The sequence below is a fragment of the Hypanus sabinus genome, chromosome X2, assembly GCF_030144855.1.
Source record: "Hypanus sabinus isolate sHypSab1 chromosome X2, sHypSab1.hap1, whole genome shotgun sequence".
Lineage (NCBI taxonomy): Eukaryota > Metazoa > Chordata > Chondrichthyes > Myliobatiformes > Dasyatidae > Hypanus > Hypanus sabinus.
This window is the reverse complement of record NC_082739.1, coordinates 27,949,672-27,972,297: the sequence shown is the minus strand read 5'-3', so window position 1 is coordinate 27,972,297 and position 22,626 is coordinate 27,949,672. Positions and strand designations below refer to the sequence as shown.

The 22,626-nt window shown below is 44.2% G+C and overlaps 2 protein-coding genes across 5 annotated transcripts in view; one reads left to right on the top strand and one right to left on the bottom strand.

Moving 5' to 3' along the window:
- acad8 (acyl-CoA dehydrogenase family, member 8) overlaps nucleotides 1-10,106 on the bottom strand; it is a 107,949-nt gene extending 97,843 nt beyond the window's left edge. Inside the window, exon 1 of one of the 3 annotated variants that reach the window (XM_059957135.1) lies at nucleotides 9,917-10,106. In XM_059957135.1, coding sequence (XP_059813118.1) covers nucleotides 9,917-10,073 — 157 coding nt within the window. In that variant the 5' untranslated portion in view covers nucleotides 10,074-10,106. Of the gene's footprint in view, nucleotides 1-9,387; nucleotides 9,645-9,916 lie in introns of those variants that run through there. The other 2 variants (XM_059957134.1, XM_059957133.1) reach the window with 2 other exon arrangements.
- A 374-nt stretch (nucleotides 10,107-10,480) lies between these two features.
- siae (sialic acid acetylesterase) overlaps nucleotides 10,481-22,626 on the top strand; it is a 66,111-nt gene continuing 53,965 nt past the window's right edge. Inside the window, exons 1-2 of one of the 2 annotated variants that reach the window (XM_059957132.1) lie at nucleotides 10,481-10,690; nucleotides 12,770-12,934. In XM_059957132.1, coding sequence (XP_059813115.1) covers nucleotides 10,633-10,690; nucleotides 12,770-12,934 — 223 coding nt within the window. In that variant the 5' untranslated portion in view covers nucleotides 10,481-10,632. The remainder of the gene's footprint in view (nucleotides 10,691-12,769; nucleotides 12,935-22,626) is intronic. The other variant, XM_059957130.1, reaches the window with a different exon arrangement.

Sequence of the window (22,626 nt, the reverse complement as noted above, 5' to 3'; positions counted from 1 at the left end):
CTCAATAATTGAGAAGATATCCATCAGGCCCTGGGACTTGGCTTAATTAATGTTCCTTAAGAGACCTAAAATAACCTTTATTTTGACATGGCTACTTGATTCATTGCATCTGTTCTAATTCAAAAAAAGTACTCAGTTCTTTGCTTTGCAGGTCACAGTTCAAGTACACATTCAAGAAATGTTTAAATGTGATGACAGTCTCCGCCTCTCCCATAATTTCAGTTCAGCACAAGTCGAACCCCTACCTCTCTGAGTGAAAATGTTTCTCGTCATTTCACCTAACCCTTCAACCAAGTCATAGTCACAGGTTAAGCAGGGAAAGAGTTTATTCAATGGAGTGTAGGAAAATGAATTTTATAGAGTGAATAAAATTATGAGCATTGTGTAACGTATTCAGGCAACAATAAATATATGAGTTAGGCAAGGGATTTTATAACAAACAACACATTTATTAAACACTGAAAACAAACCCCCCAAAAGTAAACAAACACTAACGTAACCGGAAACAGCTGCTGTGCGGCAGCTCAAACAGTTCTTAAAGCGATATTGTAAAAACAGTTCTTTAAAGTGGTATTGCCAAAAGTTCGATATGCTCACAGTCCATTTAAAAAGAAGAGACTTTATAAGACGATTTAAATTCTCTTTCACGTCACTTGGCTTCGATCCCTGACGTCGAACTTCCTACGGAGAATTTACGAAACGAAACGGCTTAAAGGCACTGACCTTTCCTTCCTCACACTGTGCTCAATCTTCTGCTATCCCGCAGAGATTAACATGAGAACAGTCAACGAATTCCTTCAAAATAAGGATTAAACACGGTCGAACCCGTCTCACCGTCGTAAATCGATTCTCCTCGATCTTTAACTCCCGAACTCTGATCTTCACTCTCCACTGATTCTTAGCAGTATTGTAAAGAAACTGCTGGCAATGACCTTTTAAACTTTAGGCATTAGATAAAACTTCATCTTTCAACTAAACTGCGTCATCACATTAAATCATGCAGTGGCATGAAGTCAACTTGGCAAATCCAGCCACGAACTGCCCCCCTCACAGGGTGGGGTCTTCCTTTTATAACCTGTAAAAAAAACCTGTCACATGATCTCTACTGGCTGGAAAATGACATCACTCCACCATCACAAGACCATTAACTCAAGTCCAGTATAGCTTCAACCCCAGTCACGTGACAAGGGTACCACTGTCATGTCACGAGTACGTAACAATTGGGAAAGTAAGAACTAGAGAGCATATGTTTAAGGTGAAAGGAGAGAGACTTAATCAAAACTTATTTTCATCCAGAGGGTGGTTGGTATGGAATGAGCTGCTAGAAGGAGTGATTGAGCCATGTACATTAAAAGGATTTAAGAGGCACTTGGACATATACATGGATAGAAAACATTCAGAGGGGACATGGACCAAATGCAGGTAATAAGACTAGAGTAGGTTGGCATCTCAGTCAGCATGGGCCAAAGGACCAATTTCCATGTTGAAAGACTAAAACTCTAAATCCAGGCTCCTAGTTTTTTTTTATTCTCCTCCTAATGGAGATGTACCTTTCCTATATAAACTATTAAATGATCAGATTAAGACCAACCCTCCCTCTCTTCCAGAGGAAACAACTGCACCTTATTCAATTTTTTCATACTTACAATTCTCGAGTTCTGCAAGTACCTTTGTAAATCATACTTCTAATTAAATCCTACAACACAATACCCTTAATACTCCTTCGGCAGCTATAATGCAGTGCGGGGAGTGGAATGCAGCAGTCAAAGCTATGCACAGTTGTGCAGAATTTCCAGGATGACTATCCTGTTCTTACAGTGGCATGCAAAAGTTTGGGCACCCCTGGTCAAAATGTCTGTTACTGTGAATAGTTAAGTGAGTAGAAGATGAACTGATCTCCAAAAGTCATAAAGTTAAAGATGAAACATTCTTTTCAACATAACCATATAACCATCACAGCATGGAAAAAGGCCCTCCTAGTCCGTGCCGAATTCTTAATCTCACCTAGTCTCACCTACCCGCACTGAGCCCATAACCCTCCACTCCTTTCCTGTCCATATACCTATCCAATTTTACCTTAAATGACACAACTGAACTGGCCTCTACTACTTCTACAGGAAGCTCATTCCACACAGCTATCACTCTCTGAGTAAAGAAATACCCCCTCTTGTTTCCCTTAAACTTCTGCCCCCTAACTCTCAAATCATGTCCTCTCGTTTGAATCTCCCTTACTCTCAATGGAAACAGCCTATTCACGTCAACTCTATCTATCCCTCTCAAAATTTTAATTACCTCGATCAAATCCCCCCTCAACCTTCTACGCTCCAATGAATAGAGACCTAACTTGTTCAACCTTTCTCTGTAACTTAAGTGCTGAAACCCAGGTAACATCCTAGTAAATCATCTCTGCACTCTCTCTAATTTATTGATATCTTTCCTATAATTCGGTGACCAGAACTGCACACAATATTCCAAATTTGGCCTTACCAATGCCTTGTACAATTTTAACATTACATCCTAACTTCTGTACTCAATGCTTTGATTTATAAAGGCCAGCGTTCCAAAAGCCTTCTTCACCACCCTATCTACATGAGACTCCACCTTCAGGGAACTATGCACTGTTATTCCTAGATCTCTCTGTTCCTCTGCATTCCTCAATGCCCTACCATTTACCCTGTATGTTCTATTTGGATTATTCCTGCCAAAATGTAGAAGCTCACACTTCTCAGCATTAAACTCCATCTGCCAACATTCAGCCCATTCTTCTAACCGGCATAAATCTCCCTGCAAGCTTTGAAAACCCACCTCATTATCCACAACACCTCCTACCTTAGTATCATCGGCATACTTACTAATCCAATTTACCACCCCATCATCCAGATCATTTATGTATATTACAAACAACATTGGGCCCAGTACAGATCCCTGAGGCACCCCGCTAGTCACCGGCCTCCATCCCGATAAACAATTATCCACCACTACTCTCTGGCATCTCCCATCTAGCCACTGTTGAATCCATTTTATTACTCCAGCATTAATACCTAACGACTGAACCTTCTTAACTAACCTTCCATGTGGAACTTTGTCAAAGGCTTTGCTGAAGTCCATATAGACTACATCCACTGCCTTATCCTCGTCAACATTCCTCGTAACTTCTTCAAAAAATTCAATAAGGTTTGTCAAACATGACCTTCCACACACAAATCCATGCTGGCTACTCCTAATCAGATCCTGTCTATCCAGATAATTATTAATACTATCTCTAAGAATACTTTCCATTAATTTACCCACCACTGATGTCAAACTGACAGGTCTATAATTGCTAGGCTTACTTCTAGAACCCTTTTTAAACAATGGAACCACATGAGCAATACGCCAATCCTCCGGCACAATCCCTGTTTCTAACGACATCTTAAAGATCTCCGTCAGAGCTCCTGCTATTTCTACACAAACTTCCCTCAAGGTCCTGGGGAATATCCTGTCAGGACCCGGAGATTTATCCACTTTTAAATTTCTTAAAAGCACCTCTTTAATTGTCATAGGTTCCATAACTTCTTTACTTGTTTCCCACACCTTACACAATTCAATATCCTTCTCCTTAGTGAATACCGAAGAGATCGTTCAAATCTCTCCCATCTCCATCGGCTCCACACGTAGCTGACCACTCTGATTCTCTAAGGGGCCAATTTTATCCCTCACTATCCTCTTGCTTTTAATATAACTGTAGAAACCTTTCGGATTTACTTTCACCTTATTTGCCAAACCAACCTCGTATCTTCTTTTAGCTTTTCTAATCTCTTTCTTAAGATTCCTTTTACATTCTTTATATTCCTCGAGCAATTCCTTTACTCCATGCTGCCTATATCTATTGTAATCATCCCTCTTATTCCGAACCAAATTTCTAATATCCCTTGAAAACCATGGTGCTTTCAAACCTTTAACCTTTCCTTTCAACCTAACAGGAACATAAAGATTCTGTACCCTCATAATTTCACCCTTAAATGACCTCCATTTCTCTATTACATCCTTCCCATAAAACAACTTGACCCAATCCACTCTCTCTAAATCCCTTCGCATCTCCTCAAAGTTAGCCTTTCTCCAATCAAAAATCTCAATTCTAGGTCCTGTCCTGTCCTTCTCCATAATTATATTGAAGCTAATGCTATTGTTATCACTGGACCCGAAATGCTCCCCAACACATACATCTGTCAGCTGACCTATCGCATTCCGTAACAGGAGATCCAACACTGCCCCATCCCTAGTCAGTACTTCTATGTATTGTTGCAAAAAACTATCCTGCACACATTTCACAAACTCTAAACCATCCAGCCCTTTTACAGAATGAGCTTCCCAGTCTACGTGTGGAAAATTAAAATCTCCCACAATCACCACCTTGTGTTTACTACAAATATCTGCTATCTCCTTACACATTTGCTCTTCCAACTCACGCTCCCCATTAGGTGGCCTATAATACACTCCTATCAGTGTTACTACACTTTCCCATTCCTCAATTCCACCCAAATAGCCTCCCTAGAGGAGCTCTCTAATCTATCCTTCCAAAGCACCGCCATAAGATTTTCTCGGACAAGCAATGCAACACCTCCTCCTCTGGCCCCTCCTACTCTATCACACCTGAAGCAACTAAATCCAGGAATATTTAGTTGCTAATCACACCCTTTCTGCAACCATGTTTCACTAATAGCTACAACATTATAATTCCAGGTATCAATCCACGCTTTAAGCTCATCCACCTTTCTTACAATGCTCCTAGCATTAAAATAGATACATTTAAGATACTCTCCACCTCCTCCTCTCTTTTCATCCCTAACAATGCATTCAAATTTATTATCCTTTTCTTTCTTCTCCCCTACATCTTCGGGCTGAGCGCAAACCTTCTCCATCACCTGCCTTTCCTCCCTCACACACTCATTTTGGGCAAAATTAGTGTATTATTTTTGTTTTGTACAATTTTAGAGTGGAAAAAAAAGGAAAGGAGCACCATATAAAAGTCTGGGCACCCCAAGAGATTTGAGCTCTCAGATAACTTTTACCAAGGTCTCAGACCTTAATTAGCTTGTTAGGGCTTGTTCACAGTCATCGTTAGGAAAGGCCAGGTGATGCAAACTTCAAAGCTTTATAAATACCCTGACTCCTCAAACCTTGTCCCAACAATCAGCAGCCATGGGCTCTTCTAAGCAGCTGCCTAGCACTCTGAAAATTAAAATAAATGATGTCCACAAAGCAGGAAAAGCCAATAAGAAGATAGCAAAGCGTTTTCAGGTAGCCATTTCCTCAGTTCGTAACATAATTAAGAAATGGCAGTTAACAGAAACGGTGGAAGTCAAGTTGAGATCTGGAAGACCAAGAAAACTTTCCGAGAGAACTACTTGTAGGATTGCTAGAAAGGCAAATCAAAACCCCCGTTTGACTGCAAAAGACCTTCAGGAAGATTAAGCAGACTCTTTAGCAGTGACCTGCACAAATATGACCCACATGGGAGAGTCATCAGAAGAAAACCTCTCCTGCGTCCTCACCACAAAATTCAGTGTCAGAAGTTTGCAAAGGAACATCTAAGCAAGCCTGATGCATTTTGGAAACAAGTCCTGTGGACTGATGAAGTTAAAATAGAACTTTTTGGCCGCAATGAGCAAAGGTATGTTTGGAGAAAAAAGGGTGCAGAATTTAATGAAAAGAACACCTCTCCAACTGTTAAGCATGGGAGTGGATTGATCATGCTTTGGGCTTGTGTTGCAGCCAGTGGCACAGGGAACATTTATTTCACTGGTAGAGGGAAGAATGAATTCAATTAAATACCAGCAAATTCTGGAAGCAGACATCACACCATCTGTAAAAAAGCTGAAGATGAAAAGAGGATGGCTTCTGCAACAGGATAATGATCCTAAACACAGCTCAAAATCCACAAAGGACTACCTCAAGAGGCTCAAGCTGAAGGTTTTGCCATGGCCCTCACAGTCCCCCGACCTAAACGTCATCGAAAATCTGTGAATAGACCTCAAAAGAGCAGTGCATGCAAAACAGCCCAAAATCTTACCGAACTGGAAGCCTTTTGCAAGGAAGAATGGGTAAAAAATCCCCCAAACAAGAATTGAATGACTTCTAGCTGGCTACGGAAAGCATTTACAAGCTGTGATACTTGCCAAAGGGGGTGTTACTAAGTAATGACCATGCAGGGTGCCCAAACTTTTGCTTTGGGCCCTTTACTTTTTTGTTATTTTGAAACTGTAAAAGATGGAAATAAAAAAGTAATCTTGCTTAAAATATTAAAGAAATGTGTCATATGCCTTTTGGAAATCAGGTCATCTTTTACTTGCTTAGCTATTCACAGTAACAGAAATTTTGACTGGGGTGCCCAAACTTTTGCATGCCACTGTATATTCTATCAGTTGGCTAATAAAGGGATACAACCTGTATTATTTTAAAATCACCTTATTGATCCGCTCTGCTTACTTTACAGATCTATGAATATTGATTGCATATCTGCCACTCCCTTGGGTCAGTTAGCCTTTTATATTTTAGACCAGGCTGGCATATAGGATCATGCAAGAAACTTTGTTAAAAATCATACTGATTACATTGACCTACAAAGGGTATGACCAATGTCATCAGATGTGACCTATCCAATTTCCCTCAGGATCAATAAAGTATGTCTGTCTGTCTTCCATAAGGATGAAAGGCAAGGCCAAAACATCCTGTGGTAGGATGAAAAGGCTGAGAGAACTGAAGACACCATCCCCACAAGCACACAATGCAGCGTTCATGCACGCATACTGAAAATGAAATTAAGGGAGAGTGGGCATGAAATAGTACTTGCAATGCAAGATCGAGGGCAATTCAAAAGATTACAAATGTACTTAAGTCAAGAATGGCAACAAGATAGGGAGGGTAGGGCTGATTAGAAACCAAAGTAATAACCGGTGATGGAGCTGGGGGTGCAAATTCTTCAATGAGTACTTCTAAGCTGTATTAACCAAGGAGAAAGCTGTGGTTGATGGAGAGTTTGGGGAGACATTCCAAATGATGTGAACATTAAAAATCAGGAACTATTGGATGTTTTGCAGCAAATAAAGGGGGATAAACCCCATGGGATTGTTGAGATGTACCCAAGGCTGCAATGGGAGGCAAGGGAGGAGATTGTTGGGGCCCTGGCAGACATTTTTGCATCCTCACTATGCACAGCTGACTAGAGGATAGCAATAGTTCCTTTATTCAGCAACAGTAGCAGTTATAAACCAGGTTTATCAATGAGCTTGATATCAGAGATAGGGAAATTATTTGAAGAAAAATTCTAATGGGAAGAATTTATCTATAAATGGAAAGGTAGTGCATCCACTGGGGACTATTGTTTGGAAAATGCATGGAAGGGGTGGAATTCTACAACAAATTACCGTTGAAAAGAAGGTATTTGGTGTTTTAGGAAGCTTGAAGGGAATAAATCCCCAAGGACCTGATATGTATAACAAGGTGTTATGGGAGATAACTGAATGATATATTGCATTATATTCAAGAAGGGCAGCAGGAATACGCCTCTACTGAAAGCAAATGGGACTAGCTCAGTTAAGTATATTCGTTGGCATGGACAAGTTGGGCTGAAGGGCCTATTTCTAGGCTGTACAACTATGACTCTAAGCCAGGTAAAACAAGCAGAAGTGTCTAATGCTTGTAGGGAAGTCATTGGAATTCGGAGGGGCAAGATTGATCTCCAAACAAGATGTCGAAAAAAAGCTGGATGAACTCAGCAGGTCGGGCAGCATCCGTTGACTGCTCATTTCAATGGAGGCTGCCCGACCTGCTGAGTTCATCCAGCTTTTTTGTATGTCTTGGTTTGACCACAGCATCTGCAGTGTACTTTGTGTTTATTAGTCCCCAAACAGGTAGTCAAGGAAGAAATCAAAATCACAAGCAGCAAATGCTGGAAATCTGAACTGTTTCCAAGAGATAGCAAAGCACATTGAATAGCATAATACAGTTCATTGTTGTCTACGTAGAATTCAGCAAGGACTTCAACCAGAACCCATGTGGGAAATAGGCCAAAAATGTAAAAGCCCATTGAGAGGCTACAGAAGGACTTAGATTAAAAGAATGGGCAAAGAAGTAGTAGATGGAATAGTGTTAGGAAATATATGGTGTTGCAATTTGATAGAAGAAATAAAAGGGTAGCCTATTTTCTAAATAGAGAGAAAATTCAAAAAAACAGGATCTCCCAGTGGTCACCCATTTTAATTCCACATCCCATTCCAATATGTCCATCCATGGCCTCCTCCACTATCCTGAAGAGACTACACAGGTTGGAGGAACAACACCTTACATGTTGTTTGGTCAGCCTCCAACCTGATGGCATGAACATTGATTTCTCAAACTTCCGATAATGCCTCCAACCCCCACTCCCTTCACCATTTTCTATCTCCTTTTTCTCTCTCACCTATCTCCTTTGCCTACCCATCGCTTCCCTATGGAGCTCCCCCACCCCCTTTCTTTCTTCCATGGCTTTCAGCCTTTTTCACCAATCAACTCTGCAGCTCGTTACTTCATCCCTCCCCCTTCCGGTTTCACCTATCACCTTGTGCTTCTCTCTCCCCTCACCCCACCTTTTAAATCTACTCCTCAGCTTTTTCACTGGTCCTGCTGAAGGCTTTCGGCCCAAAACGTTGACTGTACTCTTTTCCTAGAAGCCACCTGGCCTGCTGAGTTCCTCCAGCAGTTTGTGTGTGTTGCTCGGATTTCCAGCATCTGCAGAGAAAAATCAAAATCGCAGAGACTTGGAAGTCCTTGTGCAGGATTCCCTAAAAGTCTTATGGACTGCTATATTAAAAATTATAAACATAGAGGCAACACTTTCCCCTTAAACAGAGGTCTAGTAAGGAGTACGATTAAACAATCGAAGAGGTTGGTTGAAATCTAGGACATACTCTCGTACTTTCCAGATGGGTAATTGAAGGCATAGGATGCTACAGAGTGATTGCTGGTAATTATTTCAGTCAGAGTCATAGAGCACGGAAAAATGCCTTCCGCCCAACGCTGACAGTGTGTATTCTTGCTCGCTGCAATTGCTGCGTTTCGCCCATATCTATCCATGCAGCTGTTGGTCTTACAGATGTGGCGGGCTGAATGGCCTGTTTCCAGGTTGTATGACTAACTACACAAAGTGCTGAGCCAAAAAAGACTCGTTGGGTGGCTCACGGTGCCCGACTACAGGAGCCTTGAGCCAGCAACTCTCGCTAGGCCGACCCCCACCACAGCACGACCGAGTCTACAGAAGTCACGGCAAGGGCACGTTCGTTCTCTCGCAGCGCGGACTGGAAACAGCACAGCACAGCCCAGCCCGGCCCCGGCCCTAACCCTAACCCCACACCGGGTAAAGGCACTCACGATCGATGCAGCTGTGGACGGCCCTGCGGGCAACCGTGAACCGGTAGACAATTCTTCTCAGCAAACAGCCGGCACCTCCAACCATCCTTAAAGACCTTCTGCTTCCGGATGAACAGTCAGAGGAGTGATCTCCACTACTGCTTCCGCTGCTCGTGTTCCTCCTCCGTATCCCACAGCACTTTGAAACAGCTTCTTCCAGCCCTCTCCCCATCCCATCTTACCCATTCAATCACTTTCCCCTCCCCACTCTCCCTGTAGCGCTAATGTGACTCGGACACCGCAGTATTAAACACACACATTTATTCACCAGACTTCCATTTTACAAACCCCCGCGTTCTGACGTCATACGCACTCTGACCTACGAATACTCACATAATACATTACACCCCCTTCCCTCCACCTGGACCTCTGTCCCCCCCAATAACCACTGCACCCGCTCCCCTCCCTTGGCTCTCCTGACTTCCTATCGTTCCCCTCCCCTCCCCTCTCTGTGTGACAAGCTTACCCCTGACATCCCCCTTGTACTTACTTAGAAGCTCCTTGAAATTATTCCCCTTTGTGTCAGCCATTTCAGCCCTGGGAAAAAGCCTCTGGCTATCCACATGATGTGTTGCAGTGGGTTCCAGCAGCTGCAGAATCTCTTGCGTTTTAAATTTCTCCTGCTCTTGGTTCTTTCTGATCAGCATGTCCCCTCACCTGAGTCTGTGATGCTTGGTTCTGCATTTTCCAACCATTGGGAGCATTCTCCTTGCACTCTGAATGTTAGAATTAAATAAATAAATAGATAGATAAATAAATGTTTCTCTGAGATCTCTTATTCTTTTATATGTACTTCATAAAACACAGGGCTAAGTTAACAAATCTTCCATATAATACAGAATGTGGAAGCACTCAGCAAGTCATCACATCTGTGGAAAGAGAGAGACACAGTTAAAAATTAACTTAGAAAGATTTTGCAGTCTTTTTTTTGTTATATATTCAGTGTCTTGTATACATTGTACTCAGTGTGTTATCTGTATCTACCTGCTTGCAAGTCACATGACATTAAACTCAATCTAACTTGCTACCCTTGACTCCTCGTTCAGTTCTGTATTTCCCTCAACATTATGAGTTTCCAGGGGGCGGAGCAATGCGTTGAGTGACGGGTTGTATGAGTGGGTCCAGGCGCTGGATACTGGTCTATGTAGGCCGGGCGGGTGTTAAGGTCTCCGTACACTTGACGGAGGCGGCGGTGTTCTGGTGGCGATGTCGGATTTTCGATTCGTTGTGATTGCACTGTGGCTCCACGTCGGCTACTGTACAGGTAGGGATTGCGCTCGGGGCTGGTTTCTGGATGAGGCGGCGAGATTCGCTCGGGAGCGGGACCCACTTTTAGCAACTCGCTGTCCCGATGTGGGAGAGTGTTACATTGTCCACTGACAAATCAAAACTGAGGAATATTCTTTAAATGATGACAAATCGCCGAGCTCCGAGATACAGAGAGATCTGTGTGTCCCAATGATCCTTGAAGCCTAGTGTACATATATTGCAACTGATCGGGAAAGTATTTGGTTTTGCGAAATTGAAAACAGTGGAAGTTATGGTTCATTTGGTGAGACTGTAGATGGACTACTATGTACTATGATTTATTAATGAGGTATTAATACTGCATTAAAATTAGTGCAGATAAGATTTATTATACGAATAGCACAATAAAATACACTGCAGAAGCTGGAATCGAGCAACTCAACTGGTTGGGCAATAGATATGGAGGGAAGTAGACTAAACTTTGAGGGTCGAGATCTCGGCTGATAATGTTTTACTAGACAAATAGTTGCAATTTATGAGTTAAAACCACAAAATGCTGGCAGAACTCAGCAGGCCAGACAGCATCTATAGGAGGAGGTAGTGTCGCCGTTTCGGTCGAAACCCTCCATCAGGATTTATAAGTTTTATGAGTTGTCTTGCATATGGAAAAGTTGAAAATGCTGATGGAATTTTGAAATGAGAGAGGCAACTTGACTGAACTGTTAAAAAATCTGATAGGTATTAACAGAGTGGATGATCTTCCCTCCAATGGAAGAATCTAGATCTAAGGTCCACTTTCTTGGTCCCCTCTGTTCTAAAACACTCTCCTCAGAGCCCTACTGTGAAAGCCCTATTTTCATTTGTCCTCTCAAAATGCAACACCTCACACTTATCTGAATTAAACCTCGTTTGCCATTCTTTGACCCAGTTACTCAGCTGACCAAAACACCTCTGTAAATCCTGGTAACCCACCTTCGCTGTCAATGCCTCTACCTATTTTAGTGCCATGTGCAAACATGCCTTATACATTCTAATACAGCATATATTTATTCAAATGAGAACCAGCCTTTAGATCCTAATGTTAATTGCAAGAAAACATCGGTTTGAAGTTACAAGGATAGTTTTGCACCCTGGTTCCCATACCCTGAACTCTACCTGTCAGACCTCTTCCATTGCAATAAATGCAATATTGCTCTAACAGGCTTCCAGGAAAAGGTAGTCTCTTTATCCATACACTCCCTTCACAGTGGGATTGGTACCGGATTGGAATAAATTCTAACCAGATCCTTGTATGAATTTTCAGGCTAGCTGCTCCTAACATCTCTTTTATATCTTATTTATATTTTGCTAGGTTTATTGGTATCTTCAAACCAATGACGATTAAGGTCCTGGATTCTAGGGTGAACTATTAAGGAGGGGTTGTCGTGGTTTCTTGAAATGACCAGGAGACGCAGACAATTCTTCGAGAAGTTTAAACCTTTATTTGCAAACAAAGGCTGAGGCAATCAATGAACATGTCACCGAAAGCCCACCGAGCTCCGGTGTACAGCATTCTTTATAGTAATTACTTATCTCAGTTACATTTCGGTTTCATCAGCATACCCAATCAATTTATAATTGCATATCATCTATATATTAACTAATTAATCGCTGTTGCCTAGCTCTCGGTGAGTCACCATTATTTTTCACCCATTCGCATTGGGACCTTATTCGTGGCCAAGATTATGTTTTCCAGACAACCTCCCTCACATTACATTCCTGCTCGCAGCATCCTATCCGCCACCGTTATCTCGTACTAAACAAAGGCTGAGTGTAATACATGGGATACATCTCAGCTAATAGTGCTGCTAACCAAACCGGTGTTTTGTAAGTGCCATAATATGCAGCTAAAAGAGTACAAAGTATCTAGTGAAAACAACACATAGCAAAATGTGTCTAGTAAAATAAAACATACTAATATTCAGTACCTCGAAGTGATTACATAGTATAGTAAATAGCTAATACATAGTGATTATATTTCAGGTATATATAGTGGTTATGTCAGATATATTTCTCAATAGGGTTTCTTTTTTAATGATGTCGATGTCTTTTTTAGGGTCAGAATTTCGATTTGGATCTTACTATGCCAGTCACATGGTGTTACAGCAGCAGCCCTCTCGAGCTGTTCTCTGGGGATATGGTGTCGTGGGAGCAACAGTTAATGTGAATGTTTGGGCAGGTGATGGTAATTATAGTCAGCAGACTACTGCAGTGAATGAAGGTAAGAAATTCCCTTTTGTCATGTGAAATGTTCGTGAAACTGTTGATCAGTAAAAGGAGTGGTGGGAAGGATTAATGTTTAAAGGGGAAAAGAGCCACAAAGTAAATTAAATAATTGGAAAGAGAATTGAAAAGAGAAATAAGAGGCACAAAACAAATGTAGTTGAGAATAGAGAAATTTTACAGGAAACCCAAAAGTTTTCCTGAAATAGTGAAAAAAAAGGGTCCTACCTGTTATGCAGAGAGCAGACTGAATTAACAGTACTGTAGCACCAACTTAAGTGAACATAGCAATAATATCACAGTATAAAGGGATATTCATTCATGGTGGGGAACTTGCTGGGGGAGCAGGGTAACATCCTAACGTCTTTGATATATCCACAAGCCGACAGTTCTTAAGACCGACCAACAGTCCTTGGGCACACAGGAAATCTGCACCAAACAGAGGTCTAGCCACTTTAGCCAGGATGAAGTCCCATGTGTAATGTCGCTAATGAAGCACAGTGTCACCCATCGTGCCCCATAAGTCTGGATCCTGCTGCCATCGGTGGCTTCTGGTGAGGTTTCACCGCTCCTTGTCTTCTCATCAATCGGCGACGCTGGCAGCACACTCACTTGAGCACTGATGTCACCCAGGAAGTGTCACCCTGAAAGGGTGTCCGTAAAGAACAGTAGACGACACTACCAGCTGGAACCCATGGTGTTCACAGTCCTCTGACACCCTGATGCACAGACACTGTTGAAGCTGCAAGGCGGTCAGCACTTCCTAGTGTTCGTACCAAAGCGAGCTCAGCAAAAACACAGGCCTGGCGTTGTCTGTTTCACAGCGGCAGGTGTCCTTATGTTGGGGACCTTGCTGACCGGGCTTATTGAGGTAGGGAAAGGAGGAGGAATGATACACCACTGCCGAGCTGAGTGTAGACTATCAGCCATTTTACCAAGTTCCCTATAGTCCTTCACGGGTGCACTAACGATGGCAATGCGAACTTGATTGGGCATTTTCTGCATGAAGAGTTGTTTAAAAATAAACCAAGATGGTGATTTCCCCGGAGAGACAGCATGTGGTCCATTTGCTCCGAAGGCTTACCATTGCCGAGACCGGGCAAGGAGAGCAACTGTTTGGCGTGTTCAGACTCCGATAATCCAAAAGTCTGTAAAAGGTGAGTTTTCGCTGACCGTGTTTATGCGGGTGGTCAGGTAGACTCACCAGCCATGGAGTTGCCGAGCAACACTGCAACATGGTAGAATCTGATGTTGTCGCCGAAGATTTCTCGCAGAGCGAACTGCGTCTCAGCTCATACAAACCAAGCAACAGCATTTTGCTCCCAAAACCACAGCAGTTTCAAAGCGACTGCGTTGGCCGACATGTTCAATAACTCTGGAATCGTCCTAGAGCATCGGGATCACCAATGTAGGTTTTCACAAATAGAAATGGCAGAGGCGTTCTAGGTTTCAGAAAAACCCTAGCAACTCACTTACTGAACAAAAAACTGCACTTAAAGCATGCTGAAAATCCTTTACATAATTACGTCATCACGCCAGACCAGCCTCTTAAAGTGAAACCCCAGCTCAATGTCAGTGAATTATGTTCATTTCCACCAATTACGTTACCCTACAATAAAGGAAAAGGGAAGGAGAGTGCAGGAGATGTTACGGAAGGCTCCAGAGTAAAGAAATAGACTGGTTTAAAAAGAGATAAGCATTTCACTTCGGGTAAAATATAGACAAAATTGACAAAGTCATGAATACAGGACTGTATTTAACACCTGTATATACAGGTGTTAAAGTGCATGCAGTATATGACGTAAGATAGAGGATGTTGTAGTGAAGTTAGAAGTTGGTTGATATGACATTGTGGTCCTCACTGAGTTGTGGCTGAAAGATCACAGTTAGGAACTTAACATCCAATGATACACATTATATCGGAGAGACAGGCAGGTGGGTGGCTCTGTCAGTTAAAAAGAAATTAAATCTTTAGAAAGAAGTGACATAGGTTCTGATGATGCAGGATCCTAGTGGGTAGTGTTAAGAAGCTGCAAGGGTAAAGGCTTTCATGCTATTCTCAACAGCTGTGACTGTTATCACTTCCAACAAAGTGAAACCAAGCGACATAGGTGATAACAAGGCTTTCCTCCTAGATGAGGTCAATGCCTTTTATGCTCACTTTGACCATCAAAACATGGAGGCACATCACAAACTCCCACAGCCCCCAATGACCCTGTGATTTCAGTCTCTGGGGTCGACATGAGAGCACCCTTCAGGAGGGTGAACCACATGGAAACTATCTGCCTCAAGTGGGGTACCTGGTCAAGTACTACAGACCTGTACTGATCAACTAGCTGGAGTGTTCACTGATATCTTTAACCTCTTGCTTTGGCAATCTGAGGTACCCACCTGCTTCAAGGAGGCTTCAATAAACTGATGCCTAAAAAGAACATGGTTCAATTGACTATCGTCCAGAAGTGATTTGAGAGGCTGGTGATGAAACATGTCAGCTCCTCCCTGAGAAGCGACTTAGATCCATTCCAATTTGCCTTGGAAGTTGGAATGGATCTAAGTCTATTTGCAGGTCTTTGGCAGATATCATTCCATTGACTGTAGTTTGGCATTCAATCATATCATCCCTTCAAACTAATCAATGAGCTTGAAGTCCTTGGCATCAAAACCTCCTTGTGCAAATGGATCCTCAATTTCCTTACTTTCCTCACCCAGTCGGTTCAGATTGGCAACACCATCTCCTCCACAATCTCCATCAGCACAAGTGCACCACAAGGCTGTGTGCTCAGCCTCCTGCTCTGCTTGCTTTACACTCATGACTGTGGCTAAGCACAGCTCCAATGCCATATTTAAGATTGTTGATGACACACTGTCATTGGCCAAATCAAAGGTGGTGATGAATCAGCATATAGGAGGGAGATTGAAAATCTGGCTGAGTGGAGCCATAACAACAACCTCTCACTCAATGTCAGCAAGACCAAGGAGTTGATTATTGATTTCAGGAAGAGGAAACTAGAGGTCCATGAGCCAGTCCTCATCAGGGTGGAGAGGGTCAGCAACTTTAAATATTTTGCTGTTGCCATTCCAGGATCCATCACATAAGTGACATTACAAAGAAAGCACAGCAGTGTCACTACTTTCCTAGACATTTGCAAAGATACAGCATGACATCTAAAACTTTGATAGGATTCTATAGATGAGTGGTGGAGAGTATATTGACTGGCTGTATCACAGCCTGGTTTGGAAACATCAATGTCCTTGAACAGAAAAGCCAACGAAAAGTAGTTGTGGATGTGACCCAGTCCATCACAGGTTAAGTCCACACCCCCTCCCCTCCACCATTCAATACAGCTACAAGGTGCACTGTCACAGGAAAGCAGCATCCATCATCAAGGACCTCTACCATCCAGGCCATGCTCCCTTCCCGCTCCTGCCATCAGGAAGAAGGTACAGGAGCCTCAGGACTCACACCACCAGATTCAGGAACAGTTATTACCCCTCAATCATCAGGCCTTTGACTCGGAGGGAATAACTTCACTCAGCTCATCACTGAAATGTTCCTACTGAACTCACTTTCAAGGATTTTTTTGCATCTGTATTAACTGTATTTACATCTCTTGAGTTCCGGTCAAGATGGCACCTGCAGACAACACTCCTTCAATTGACATCTCTGGATAGATCATGAAACCATACGTTTCCCTTCTTTTATGTCTTTACATTTGCTTTTCATCCTGAACATGATTCTGGAGCTGCTGGAGCCTGTGATTTGCAGTTTAGAGATTGTTTGGATGTTTCTGCACACTGCAGTCTCCAAGAGGATTCCAGGAAGCAGAGGTAGCGGCGCGAACCTCATGAAAGGAAGGCTGCAGAATGGGCGCGAACTGATGTTTCACTCAGTTTTTGCCGATTAAAGCTTTCATTGGTCACCGATTAAAGCAATGAGGGAGATTGAAACATCGAGGTGAATGCGGGAGGTGAGCGCCGGCTGCTTGCCTTTTGATCACTGGGGGATCACTCTGCTACAGAGAGGGGAGACTGCCTTTTGATCACTGGGGGATCACTCTGCTACTGAGAGGGGAGACTGCCTTTTTATCAATGGTGGGATCACTCTGCTATTGGAGAGGGGAGACTGCCTTTTGATCACCGGGGGATCACTCTGCTACGGAGAGGGGAGACTGCCTTTTGATCACTGGGGGATCACTCTGCTATGGAGAGGGGAGACTGCCTTTTTATCAATGGTGGGATCACTCTGCTATTGGAGAGGGGAGACTGCCTTTTTATCACTGGGGGATCACTCTGCTACGGAGAGGGGAGACTGCCTTTTTATCAATGGTGGGATCACTCTGCTATTGGAGAGGGGAGACTGCCTTTTTATCAATGGTGGGATCACTCTGCTACGGACAGGGGAGACTGGTTTTTGATCACTGGTGGGATCACTCTGCTATGGAGAGGGGAGACTGCCTTGTGATCACTGGGGGATCACTCTGCTACGGAGAGGGGAGACTGCCTTTTGATCAATGGTGGGATCACTCTGCTACGGACAGGGGAGACTGCCTTTTGATCACTGGTGGGATCACTCTGCTATGGAGAGGGGAGACTGCCTTGTGATCACTGGGGGATCACTCTGCTACGGAGAGGGGAGAATGCCTTTTTATCAATGGTGGGATCACTCTGCTATGGACAGGGGAGACTGCCTTTTGATCACTGGTGGGATCACGCTGCTACGGAGAGGGGAGACTGCCTTTTGATCACTGGGGGATCACTCTGCTACGGAGAGGGGAGAATGCCTTTTGATCACCGGGGGATCACTCTGCTACGGAGAGGGGAGACTGCCTTTTTATCAATGGTGGGATCACTCTGCTACGGACAGGGGAGACTGCCTTTTGATCACTGGTGGGATCACGCTGCTACGGAGAGGGGAGACTGCCTTTTGATCACTGGGGGATCACTCTGCTACTGAGAGGGGAGACTGCCTTTTTATCAATGGTGGGATCACTCTGCTATTGGAGAGGGGAGACTGCCTTTTGATCACCGGGGGATCACTCTGCTACGGAGAGGGGAGACTGCCTTTTGATCACTGGGGGATCACTCTGCTATGGAGAGGGGAGACTGCCTTTTTATCAATGGTGGGATCACTCTGCTATTGGAGAGGGGAGACTGCCTTTTTATCACTGGGGGATCACTCTGCTACGGAGAGGGGAGACTGCCTTTTTATCAATGGTGGGATCACTCTGCTATTGGAGAGGGGAGACTGCCTTTTTATCAATGGTGGGATCACTCTGCTACGGACAGGGGAGACTGGTTTTTGATCACTGGTGGGATCACTCTGCTATGGAGAGGGGAGACTGCCTTGTGATCACTGGGGGATCACTCTGCTACGGAGAGGGGAGACTGCCTTTTGATCAATGGTGGGATCACTCTGCTACGGACAGGGGAGACTGCCTTTTGATCACTGGTGGGATCACGCTGCTACGGAGAGGGGAGACTGCCTTTTGATCACTGGGGGATCACTCTGCTACGGAGAGGGGAGAATGCCTTTTGATCACCGGGGGATCACTCTGCTACGGAGAGGGGAGACTGCCTTTTTATCAATGGTGGGATCACTCTGCTACGGACAGGGGAGACTGCCTTTTGATCACTGGTGGGATCACGCTGCTACGGAGAGGGGAGACTGCCTTTTGATCACTGGGGGATCACTCTGCTACAGAGAGGGGAGACTGCCTTTTGATCACCGGGGGATCACTCTGCTACGGAGAGGGGAGACTGCCTTTTGATCACTGGGGGATCACTCTGCTACGGAGAGGGGAGACTGCCTTTTTATCAATGGTGGGATCACTCTGCTATTGGAGAGGGGAGACTGCCTTTTGATCACCGGGGGATCACTCTGCTACGGAGAGGGGAGACTGCCTTTTGATCACTGGGGGATCACTCTGCTACGGAGAGGGGAGACTGCCTTTTTATCAATGGTGGGATCACTCTGCTATTGGAGAGGGGAGACTGCCTTTTTATCAATGGTGGGATCACTCTGCTACGGACAGGGGAGACTGGTTTTTGATCACTGGTGGGATCACTCTGCTATGGAGAGGGGAGACTGCCTTGTGATCACTGGGGGATCACTCTGCTACGGAGAGGGGAGACTGCCTTTTGATCAATGGTGGGATCACTCTGCTACGGACAGGGGAGACTGCCTTTTGATCACTGGTGGGATCACTCTGCTATGGAGAGGGGAGACTGCCTTGTGATCACTGGGGGATCACTCTGCTACGGAGAGGGGAGAATGCCTTTTTATCAATGGTGGGATCACTCTGCTACGGACAGGGGAGACTGCCTTTTGATCACTGGTGGGATCACGCTGCTACGGAGAGGGGAGACTGCCTTTTGATCACTGGGGGATCACTCTGCTACGGAGAGGGGAGAATGCCTTTTGATCACCGGGGGATCACTCTGCTACGGAGAGGGGAGACTGCCTTTTTATCAATGGTGGGATCACTCTGCTACGGACAGGGGAGACTGCCTTTTGATCACTGGTGGGATCACGCTGCTACGGAGAGGGGAGACTGCCTTTTGATCACTGGGGGATCACTCTGCTACGGAGAGGGGAGACTGCCTTTTGATCACCGGGGGATCACTCTGCTACGGAGAGGGGAGACTGCCTTTTTATCAATGGTGGGATCACTCTGCTACGGACAGGGGAGACTGCCTTTTGATCACTGGTGGGATCACGCTGCTACGGAGAGGGGAGACTGCCTTTTGATCACTGGGGGATCACTCTGCCACGGAGAGGGGAGACTGCCTGTTGATCACTGATGGGATCAATCTGCTATGGAGAGGGGAGACTGCCTTGTGATCACTGGGGGATCACTCTGCTACAGAGAGGGGAGACTGCCTTTTGATCACCGGGGGATCACTCTGCTACGAAGAGGGGAGACTGCCTTTTGATCCCTGGTGGGATCACTCTGCTACAGAGAGGGGAGACTGCCTTTTGATCACTGGGGGATCACTCTGCTACGGACAGGGGAGACTGCCTTTTGATCACTGGGGATCACTCTGCTATTGGAGAGGGGAGACTGCCTTTTGATCACTGGTGGGATCACGCTGCTACGGAGAGGGGAGACTGCCTTTTGATCACTGGGGGATCACTCTGCCACGGAGAGGGGAGACTGCCTGTTGATCACTGATGGGATCAATCTGCTATGGAGAGGGGAGACTGCCTGTTGATCACTGGGGATCACTCTTCTACGGAGAGGGGAGACTGCCTGTTGATCACTGATGGGATCAATCTGCTATGGAGAGGGGAGACTGCCTTTTGAGCACTGATGGGGTTGCTCGCTGCTAGAAAGTGAAAGGACTGCTTCTGTGCCTGGAGAATGGCACCCAGGTTTTCTGCATTCTAGATATGGACTTGGACTAGAGACTTCTTTCAATCCTATAGTTTTGTATATTCTATGTTTTTCACCTGATCTTTCTCATTTTTTTGTGTGCAGGGGTGGGGGATTTGGGGGTTGATCTGCCTGTTGCGTTTTTGTTTGTTTTTTTGTGAGGGGAGGAGGGATTTGGGGCTTGATGATCTTGATTTCGTGGCTATCTGGAGAAGAAGAATTTCAGAGTTGTAAACTTTGATAATAAATGAACTTTTAAACCTTTGAACCTTTCAGATAAACACAGAGTCTATAGAAGTGTGACAAAGTGAGGTCATGGACCCTATATTGATTACAGAGTCATAGAAAAGTACAACATAGAAACAGGCCCTTGTCAAACCAGGTTCGTTACACAACACTGAATCCAGAATTGCCTTTTCCCTTGTGGGTTGACACAAGCTGCTCTAAAAAGCTATCACATAGACATTCTACAAATTCCTCCTTCTGGGATCCAGCACTAATGTGATTTCCCCAATTGAAATTGAAATCCCCCATGACCATTGTAACATTGCCCTTCTTACATTCCTTTTCTCTCCCGTTGTAATTTGTACCCCACGTTCTTGCTACTGTTTGAGGCCTGTATGTAACTCCCATTATGGTCTTTTCATAGTTCAAAATAAATTTATTATCAAAGTACACCCCCGAAATTCATTTTCTTGCGGGCAATCACAGTACATACAAGAAACACAATAAAATCGATGGGACACTGCACCCAGCAGTGTGGACCACAATCAACATGCAAAAAAACCAAAATGTGCAAATACAAAAAAGGGGAAAAAAGTAATAATCAATAAATGAGCAATAAATATTGAGAACATGAGATGAAGAGTCAGCGTCAAAGAAAACTACAGCACAGAAGCATGCCCTTTGGCCCATTTAGTCTATGCCGAAACATTTAAACTGCTGAGTCACATCGACCTGCACCCAGACCATAGCCATCCATACTGCTCTCATCCATGAACCCATCCAGACTTCTCTGAAACGTTGAAATCGAAAGTGCGCCCACCACTTGCACTGGCAGCTCGTATCACACTCTCACCACCCCCTGAGTGAAAAAGTTTACCCTCGTGTTCCCCTTAAACATTTCATCTTTCATTCTTAACCCATGATGTCTAGTTTTAATCTCACCCAACCTCAGTGGAAAAAGTCTGCTTACGTTTACCCTATTTATTCTCTCATGATTTTGTATGTATCTATCAAATCTCCCCTCAATTTTCTACATTCGAGTGAATACAGTCCTAACCTATCTAATCTTTCTCTATAACTCAGGTCCTCCAGACCCAGCAACACCCTTGTAAATTTTCGCTGCACTCTCTCAACCATTTTTACATTGTCCAAACACAATACTCCAAATTAGACCTCTCCAATGTCTTATACAACTTCAGCATAGCATCCCATCTCCTGTACTCAATACGTTGATTTCTGAAGGCCAATGTGCTAAAAGCTTTCTTTACAACCCTATCTCCCTGTGATGCCACTTTTGGTGCTCCACTAGTCCAGATCTCCAGTCAGAGAGGCAACCATCTACTACCACTCTCTGGTTTCTTCGACACAGCCAATGTCTAATCCAATTTACTACCTCATCCTGAATGCCAAGCGACTGAACCTTCTTGACCAGCCTCACATGCGGGACCTTGTCAAATACCTTGCTGAAGTCCATATACACAACATCCACTGCCTTGCCTCCAGCTTTCCTGGTAATTTCCTCGAAAAACTATAAATTGTTTAGACTCAACATACCATGCACAAAGTCATGCTGCCTATCCCTAATCAATCCCTGTCTATCCAAATACTCATCTATCCGGTCCCTTCCAATACCTTCCAATAACATTCCCACTACTGATGTCAGGCTTACTGGCCTATAATTTCCTGATTTATTTCTTAAACAGCAGAACAACATTAGCTATCCTCCAATCCTCTGGTACCCCACCTATCACCAAGATGATATAAATATTTCTGCTAGGGCCCCTACAATTTCTTCACTTGCCTCTCACAGGATCAGAGGGCACACCTCGTTAGGCCCTGGGGATTTACTTGCCTTACTTCGCCTCAAGACAGCAAAAAGACAAAGTGAAAAGCAGTGGGTAGATTTTTTCCCTCATGGGTTTATTTATTGTTTTTCCTTCTTTATATTTGCTCAGTTAGAACAGTGAGAATGTCAGGCTAGATAGTGGAATGCTTAACACAGAGCACCCCTTTGGCCATTGCCCTCAAAAACAAGTCTACCACTTTGGATACTGTTGTGGGGGATGACTTCCCAGGGGAATGCCACAGAGAC